The sequence below is a fragment of the Nicotiana tabacum genome, chromosome 8 (genome assembly GCF_000715075.1).
Source record: "Nicotiana tabacum cultivar K326 chromosome 8, ASM71507v2, whole genome shotgun sequence".
Lineage (NCBI taxonomy): Eukaryota > Viridiplantae > Streptophyta > Magnoliopsida > Solanales > Solanaceae > Nicotiana > Nicotiana tabacum.
The window spans coordinates 115,253,328-115,262,589 of record NC_134087.1 but is presented as its reverse complement, the minus strand read 5'-3'; the positions used below and the strand labels follow the sequence as shown (position 1 = coordinate 115,262,589).

General features: G+C 39.9%; 1 protein-coding gene across 3 annotated transcripts; it reads right to left on the bottom strand.

Annotated features, from left to right (window-relative positions):
* Positions 1-4,204: 4,204 nt before the first annotated feature.
* LOC107815326 (ERBB-3 BINDING PROTEIN 1) lies at positions 4,205-8,887 on the bottom strand. Of its 3 annotated transcripts, none has more exons than XM_016640889.2 (10): positions 8,750-8,887; positions 8,514-8,642; positions 7,873-7,957; positions 7,638-7,787; positions 7,192-7,345; positions 5,390-5,605; positions 5,148-5,284; positions 4,934-5,025; positions 4,621-4,803; positions 4,205-4,471 (listed from the first exon to the last, which is right to left on the bottom strand). In XM_016640889.2, the coding sequence occupies exons 2-10, from the start codon at positions 8,602-8,604 to the stop codon at positions 4,416-4,418; spliced, it is 1,164 nt and encodes a 387-aa protein (XP_016496375.1). In that variant the 5' UTR covers positions 8,605-8,642; positions 8,750-8,887; the 3' UTR covers positions 4,205-4,415. The 3 variants fall into 3 exon arrangements, with proteins under 3 accessions (XP_016496375.1, XP_016496374.1, XP_016496376.1); XM_016640888.2 differs by having other exon boundaries at positions 8,514-8,645; positions 8,750-8,884; XM_016640890.2 differs by having other exon boundaries at positions 8,514-8,619; positions 8,750-8,873.
* Between the last annotated feature and the right edge of the window lie 375 nt (positions 8,888-9,262).

The following is a 9,262-nucleotide window of genomic DNA, read 5'->3' as shown; positions in this document are numbered from 1 at the left end:
CACTTAGCCTTATTTTGATCTCTTAATTGAATAAAAAAGTGCCAAACAAGAGGTGTTTCGCACCGTCTAGAAGGTTGTCTATTAAAAGTAGGGGTTACTATAGGAGGGTCAGGCGGGGCATTATTTGGATTAATATTAGTTGGGTTAATAACAGGACTAGTAGGTGTATCATCTAAATTCAGTTGCATTTCATCTAAATCATCATTTTCCTCATCATTTCCATCGATAGTTGGATTACCATAAAGAGCATTCATATATTAATTATTTAATTGTTGACCATCATGGTAAAATTGACTATCGGTAAATTGAAAACAAGGGTTATCACTATAAAGAATAACATGTGGAGAAGGATGGGTAACAGGTCTGGGTCGGGGAGCCGGCGGAGGAGTAGTAGCTTGGCCACTAGATTCACCAATTTTAGATTTTCCCTTACAACCAAATATTTTTTTCAAAGAAAAGGCCATATTAATTATAATTATACAAACTAAAACAAACAAAACTATAATATTAAAACTTAAGAGTTGGAACGAGTTTACCGAATTGACGAACAACTTCTTAAAAATTGTATATTGTTAAAGACTTGAATACTTCAATTCACCAACTTCACAATTTTTCACAAATTGCAATAATAAATTAAGCAATTATAGAAGAAAATTAGAGAGAGATCGAGAGATATTGATGATTTTGTGAGTAAAAATGAAAGAATGAGGGGGTATTTATAGTTGAGAATAAAGAAAAGGTGTAATTATAAAAGGTTTGGGATTAAAACAAAGTTTGGGGGATATGGCTATTTCTTAAAAAGTCAAAAGGCTAAATTGGCAGGCCAACGACTAGTTTTTAAACTTCCAACCATTGGCCAATTTTTTTAAAAAAAATGAAAAATAGTCGTTGGGCCCGTTAGGCCTGGTTGAACTGGCCTAGGCCCGCCAACTGGTCCCGGGCTCGCGGTTTCTCCATGCTGGACCGGCCCACAGTAGGCTCCTAGGACCACTTGGGCCCAAACCATACGGGCCAGCCTGTTTAGCCGAAAGCCCATGTGGGCTCGCGGGCCTGGGTCTGTCCCGAGCTAGGCTAGGACCACAATACAGCATTAACCGATTATGATGCGAGGTTTTCTGAGTTGTCCCGCCATGCACTTATGATACTTCCTACTGATGTAGAGAGAGTGCGGAGGTTTGTTGCAGGGTTGCACTCCGGTATTAGGGCCTAAATGGCCTAAGAGGTTGAGATGTGCACTTCTTATAAGATGGTAGTGGAGATTGCTCGGAGGATTGAGGGCTACCGTCAGAGAGGTAGAGAGCAGATGCAGCAGGACAAGAGGGTCCGTTTCTCTAGAGAGTTTAGAGGTGCCCCGGCTGCGGGCAGAGGTTAGTTTAGGAGGGGTCACCTTAGCAGGACCCCATATTCAGCACCACCACCTCCTCGGGGTGCTCCGTTGCGACTCTATTTCAGTGCCATACCAGAGAGTTATTATCGCCCACCAGCCATTCAGGGTTCTTCCAGTGGGTACTTAGGCCACCAGGGTTCTTCCAGCTCCTATTTTAGTGCCATGCCAAAGAGTTCATTCCGCCCACCGGCTATTCAGGCTTCTTCAGTGGGTCTACTGGACATCAAGGTCAGACATCAGGGCATCAGATCACCGCACCAAGGGGCTGTTTCGAGTGCAGAGATCTCGGTCACATGAGGAGATTCTGCCCCAGGCTTCGGGGCAAGGCAGTGCAACAAGGTCAGCAGCCCGTGATTTCAGCACCGGCTGTCCGACCGCCCAGAGGTGGAGGGCAGGCTGGTAGGGGTCGTCCTAGAGGTGGAGGCCAGGCAAGGGAAGGTCAGCCATCTATTACTCAGTTAGGCGAAGGCCAGCCAAATTCTATGCTTTTCTGGCCAGACCAGATGCATTGGCCTCAAATGTCGTGATCACAGTTATTATTTCTATTTGCGGTAATCCAGGGTCTACCTATTAATATGCATCATCTCTGTTTGCTCATTTACTGGATATTCCTCGTGAATCCTTGGGTACTCATATTTATGTGTCCACACATGTGGGCAATTCTGTGGTTGTGGATCAGATTTATCGGTCATGTGTGGTCACATTCTATGGTTACGAGACTAGATCGGACCTCCTATTACTTGATATGACCAACTTTGAGGTCATCCTAGGCATGGACTGGTTGTCTCCATACCACACCATCCTTGATTGCCATGCCAAGACTGGTACTTTGGCGATGCCAGAGTTGTCGAGATTGGAGTGGAAGGATTCCTCTGTTAGTACATCTAGTCGGGTAAACTCTTTTTTGAAGGCTCGACACATGGTCGAGAAGGATTGTTTAGCTTATCTAGCTTATGTTCGGGATACTACAGCAGAGTCTCCGACGATTGATTCAGTGCTAGTAGTCCAGGAATTCGCTGATGTGTTTCCTTCTGACCTTCCAGGCATGTCACTAGATCGTGATATTGATTTCTGTATTGATTTGGCTCTAAGTACCCAGCCTATATCTATCCCACTGTACCGCATGGCTCCGAAGGAGTTGAAGGAGCAGCTTGAGGAGTTGTTAGCAAAGGGGTTTGTGAGACCAATTGTATCACCTTGGGGTGTACCAGTGTTATTTGTGAAGAAGAAAGATGGGACTGTGCGGATATGCATTAATTACCACTAGTTGAACGAAGTCATCATCAAGAACAAGTACTCATTGCCGCGCATTGATGATTTATTTGACCAGTTGTAGGGTGCTAGGGTGTTCTCTAAGATCGATTTGAGATCGTGGTATCATCAGTTGAAGGTTCGAACTCGGATGTCCTGAAGACTGCCTTCCGTACTGGATATGGCCATTATGAGTTTCTGGTGATATCTTTCGGCTTGACTAACGCCCCGACGGCGTTTATGGATTTGATGAACAGGATGTTCAGGCCTTAGATTGATTCGTTCATCATTGTCTTCATTGATGACATTTTGATCTACTCACGTAGCTTGTGGGAGCACGAGTAGCATTTGAGAGCGGTGCTTCAGACCTTGAGGTAACATAAGTTGTATGTTAAGTTCTCCAAGTGTGAGTTTTGTCTAGAGTCTCTGGCATTCTTGGGGAATGTTATATCAGGCAAGGGTATTAAGGTGGATCCCAAGAAGATTGAGGCAGTTCAGAGTTGGCCACATCCCACTTCGGTGACTGAGATCAGGAGTTTCCTAGGGTTAGCATGTTATTATTGTCGGTTTGTGCAGGGCTTTTTCATCCATTGCAATACCTTTGACTAGATTGACCCAGAAGGGTGCTCCATTCCATTGGTCCGATGATTGTGAGGCGAGCTTTCAGAAGCTCAAGACAACTTTGACTACAACACCGATTCTAGTGTTCCCTTCTGGTTCGGGGATGTATACGGTGTATTGTGACGCTTCACGCGTTGGCTTGGGTTGTGTATTGATGCAGGCGGGGCGAGTTATTACATATGATTCACGTCAGCTGAAGATTCATGAGAAGAATGAGCATGTGCACGACCTAGAGTTAGCCGCGATTGTTCATGCTCTTAAGATCTGGAGGCATTATCTGTATGGGGTGTCATGTGAGGTTTATATTGATCATCGCAGCTTACAACATTTTTTCAAGCAAAGAGATCTCAATTTCAGGAAGCGTAGATGCTTGAGTTACTGAAGGATTATGACATCACCATTCTTTATCATCCGGACAAGTTTTATGTTTAGTTAAAACTAGTTACAATTAAAAAAAAACCTATTCAATCTACTTTATGCAATCAATTTTGTTAAACCGATCTTATACATGTCCGCTTTGGAATGAATAGAAGCCAATGAAGAATAAAGAATAGATTTGGGATTTTCGGAGTTCCTAAGTTAGAGATTTCTGAGTCAACTTCCTGTATTATAGGAGTACCTTTTTTTGGGTATTTTGGCTTCAGCCTTTACGTTCTCGCTAGACTTCCGCCCTTACCAATTCAACTGAAATTTCTAAGCCATCCTAGCTCGTCAAAACAAAGCCTAAATTTCTAAATTATAGCTTAAACAATTTGGTGAGACTCCCATAAGAACCTACATCTACTTGTCGTACCCCTATGTTCTCATCCCCAGCTGTACAATAGCTTCCGTTCATGTTTGATTTTAGTGGAGACAGACCATATTTATCAATATCAGAAACAAAATTGCCATCTAACTTCAAATTGAGACGGGAAAAATAAGTCTTATGACGATTTAAGACAGATATGAGAGCATGTTGAATAGCATTGGAAAACTGAGTAACTTAACATGACAGTACAAGAGGACAATAACTGTCTGTCCCTTGTATAGCAAAGCCCCAAAGGAAGAACAAAGGCAGCTGAAAGCGCCGACCAACGGAGTGAACCAAATAGTTTCAGTGAAGTTGATCGATCAAGCACCTCAAAATTGATATTTATCAAGATTTGGAGCCATTTCACTATCCTTCAGTTGGCTCTGCTTGAGATGAGTCTTCTGTCTTGTCACCTTTTTTCCCTGCTCATGCAAGGTAAGATATCATCAGAATTCAAAAAATTACTCGTTAGACTGTTAAAATATTGTTCTACAATTTCAATAATATGCTTGTTTAACTTAAGAGACATTGAGATTCCGTTACTGTATTTTGCTAACGCATTTTGAATTACCTTTCTTTTTCTTCCCACCGCCTTTCTTCTTGGTCTTAACGGGAAGGGCAAGCCAGGCTTTGATTTCGGGTTCATTCTCTATCGTCTTTGCAGGCTTCAGCTCCTGGAGAGCATGAGATGTAACCCTATCCGACCCATTAGGCATTAACAGCACTGTGAATTTAATGTGAGCAACCAAATCACCTGCACAGCAACCAACAACGACGATAAAAACAAACGAGGGACACTACCTTAAATTCGAATACTGTACAAAATGATGCTGCTTCAGCATAGGAATGTATCATGAAAACAACACAGCTAAAATAGTACCAACCAGGTTTCTCATGTAGAACAGGATATGGCTGCAGAAGCTCATGGTTAACACACTCAACTAGGCCCAGACGAGCCCTCTTCTCCTCCAAATCCCTGTTCAAGTAAAATAAGAGTAACTAAACAGCATTTTCTTTGATAAGTGTAACCAGACATCATCATGATCATGAAACTTCTACATTACTACAGCAGAATCGAAATTGGGAAAATCATTGGACCTTGCGGTAAATGGCATGATAGGGAACTTCTGACTGATTTCGCTGAAGATAAACCTTGAGGCTTTCATCTTCAGGTTATAGCTCTTGTCCACGGCTCTCTTGTAGATAGTTGTTTGTTTCTCATCCAACAATTTTGGCTGCAAATTTTTAGAAGGCCGTGAAAGTAAACTGTGAGATTCATATGAAAAATCATCTTTTTAAAATTAAAAAAAAATCAGATGTCATGCATCACATGTCCATACCTTTCCTTCACCAGTGCTTGTCACAATATCAATGGAGTAAACCTCATTCTCCTCGAATTCTGCTTCATCTACTCTTGTTTCAGGATTGGTCACACTCAATACAACTTTGTTTCCATCAATAACAAATTGCTTCATTTGATGGCTCAAGACACCCTCAACAATGTTGCAGTCATAGGCAGCAGCAACTTTCTGAATAGCTTCTGTTACATCCGAGTTCTGCAATGTCCAAGGCACTTAGCAAAAAAAACAATGCACGAGGAACCCAAACATTTATTGCTCTGAAGGATGGTTAGGAGCAGTAAAAGAACTATTGGATGGAAGATACTGCTAGAGAAAAGGAAAATATAAGACAAAGAGCATACTGCCACCTTCATGCATGAAGACTTTACTGACCTATATCCTAAACACCTACTTCTAGCTTGTCTACATATTCGTAACAGTCAAATGAGACCAAAGGAAGTCTTACCTCACAGTAGCCTGAGGATTAAAAACTAAATAGAAAAATACCTAATAAAATAAAAGTTCACTCTCATAAAACATAGTACTACCTTTATTCAACACAACCTAAAATGATCTACAAGTCGGGCATTACATAAAAGTAAGAAGAGATCTGCTTTCCAACATCAAATTGAGATAAGTGGATCTCATGCAAGTCAGACTAGTAACTGAGGTACACATCAAGAACTAGAAACCATGTTACTGATCTTTAGGACCCATAACATCTTCATGGTCATATTCAAATATCAAATCCACCTCCCTACTCCCTAGGGTTAAGAGAATGAAAGTTTAATTGTCATGAAAGAAAAAAAGCAGCAAAGCATCTGGAAATGCTTGACCACCAAACTGTATTATCTGAGGTTCCTCTCAACTGAAAAAATGAGGCACTAAAAAGTCCTTTGTTTCTTATAAAAGACCCACCAAACTAAGGATGTAACAAGTAGTCACACAAAAAAGGAGTTGTAGTTACCAATTAAAAAAAAAAGAGGACTTATAGTTTCTCTTCATATAGGCAAAGGCAAGAACCATCACAATAGCTGAGCAAGATGCAGCTGAGCGTTCTTCAAGAAAGAGAAGTAAAGATTGAATAGATACCATGTCCACCATCACCAGATCACTACCGCCATATAGAAACTTGAATGACACTATCCACCGAGACAAATTGCTTGAGCAAACTGAAGCACTCGAAGAGTAATAGCCAACGGGAAACAACCAAACAAAAAAACTACAAGGAGTGGAAACAAGCCATACTGATCTGTTATCTCGAAATAAACAATTTTCATTTTAAAAATAACTTAAAGCTATTATATAACAGATAAGTAACTTACAGGAAAAAAAGAAGAAGATAGTAACAGAAAACTAGTTAACTGGATTCGATACTGATATTGGTAGAGAAGATTTTGATTGGAAAATTGACCTAGAGAACATAACGAGGATGTAAAAGGAGCCTCTTCTTATCAATAGTGAAGAAAATAGAATCTTGCCAAAATCTTTTCCTTATCAATCATTCTACAAACAGAAATGATTACTATGAAAATCGGCTTCTGGGAACCATCTTGGCGCATTATTCTTACAGGTTGAGATATCCTTTTCAATGGCAAAGGGTAAATGTCTGTACCTCCCCTTCGCACTGTGCAGCACTTGGAAGATATTATACTTTCAAGTAGATCAATGGTTGAGAATCTAAATATATGAATAAAGTAACCCTTCTCTAATAGGATAAGCTTTAAGACGAGGTTGTACTCAGAATGCAGCAACTAACAATTAAACCCATTGATACTCATGCTGGCTCCAATAACCATTACCTTCTTTCCTGGTCTCACAAGCCTCAAAGCAACTTCAGCGGCTGTATTAGCAGCTGCAATGACATCAGCAGCTCTACCAGTAACTGGTCCTTCGTGAAGAACATGTGTATGTCCAACTACAGCAATAAATCCATCAATATGACATCCCATATCACTGCAACAAAAAAGAACTACATGTTACTCATACAAACAGTTAACTCATTCACATTACAATCAAACAAGGCTAAAGCAACTCTTTCGCTTATTGAATAGTTAATCCCTAAAGTCAGAATTTGACCTGGAAAAAACCAACTTATTTATATGACTTAAAGTTCCTACTGTCAGCACTCAAGGCCAGAATTCATGGGCAGCTCATGCTGAAAGAAATTCTTCTTTTCCCCTAAACTAGCTCTCAAAGCCATGATAAACAATGAAATCAACTTAAAGTGATGTAAACTATTACTTACATCTTCAATATATCACCTTCTTCCAGTACTGTCTCATCGCTAGACAATGGAGAGAAATGACACACAGTGTTGTTAACTGAAATACACGTTGGAAATGCAACACCTCTCTCAATTTTCTTCTTCACATTCTTGTACATATTTCCAGTTTGCCTGCACCGCGAAAGAGTCATCATTATTACTGAGATACAAGGAAATTGAATGTGCTGAAAGCATAGAAAGCTCAAGAAGTGCATACTCTTTGATAAAGGCATCCCCTTTTTCACAAAGATCAACTATCTTTGCTTTTGGCTTGCATTCGGACAACACCAATTGCAAAGCCTCTGCACAATTAAAACCAAAATAACAAAACTTAGTACTTATACCATGACACTATAAGGAATCGGGGAATGGAGTAGCTGTTTCTTTGACTTCAGCTTTTCAAATACTACAACAACAGCAACAACAACTACGGTTCAGAGTGTGGTTGGCCATATAAATCCTCACTGTCCACGTAACTTCATTTAAATTATCTCATGTTTTTCAATGACTCTTTAAACAAACATTCTAAACCATTGTGATTTTCTGCACTTTTATGTGATTTACATAAACTTTTGATAAAGGAAATTTCTAAATAATAGATTTTATTTCACAATAAGAAGTTAAGGAAATTTATGTTGGGTTGTACAACAAAAATTAGATGGTTAGAACGCTGTTCTAAGACAATCAGAGGGAGTAAACACCAAGGGACTTTCAGCTATCAAATGACACAAACGATTAAACTTTCAATCGGAAAATCAAAAGGGGTATCTCAAAAGGCATATAAACATCAAAATAAACACTCAAAAAGTACAACAAAAATTTAAATTAAAAAAATAGGGAGAAATTAAGGAGATTAACTGTTAACGATTTCAGCGGCGCTCTTGTACTTGGTGACGACCTCAGGACTGGTGAGATCCAATTCTCTCTCTTCTCTCTCGTCGTCCGACATAGTTACCAAACAGGCCTATAAATACAGTTACAGAATTTCTGCTGAAAAAGGAATATGGAGAAAAACGAATTCAGAAGAGCAAATGAATGAATGAATGATTGAAAAAATGAAAGGGAGGGGGGAATTAGAAGAAGAGGAAACTTACCGAAGCGAAAATTGGGTTTGCTGATGGAAAGGAAAGTGGAGGCAAGAAAGGGTTGAGCTAGGGTTTTGAGTGAGCAAAAGTGCCTCGTTTTGTTAAGGTGAAGTGATAAAAGGAGACACAGATGACAGCCTGGTGGTTATGTGGGTAGGGTCCGGACCCAATTGTAGTTCTTTTGGACTCAAAATACATAAATAGATGGAATAAAAAAGATGACATTTTTATATATAGTGCCAAAATATTTGGCGCTATACATTAACGTTAATTGTGTCATTAATGTATAGCGCCCAATATTTTGGCAATATACTGAAAAAGCTGATACGCCCAGGTATAGCGCCAAAATACTCGACGCTATATATAAAAAGCTGACACACGCAGATATAGCGTCTAGTATTTGGCTCTATACTCCTTTTTCCTGGCCCCACCAATAATTCCTGACTTCAATATTCAAAAGCGTATAGTGCCCACTTTTTGGGCGCTATATATAAAAAAAAATCCCGGCTAGCCATTTCCTAT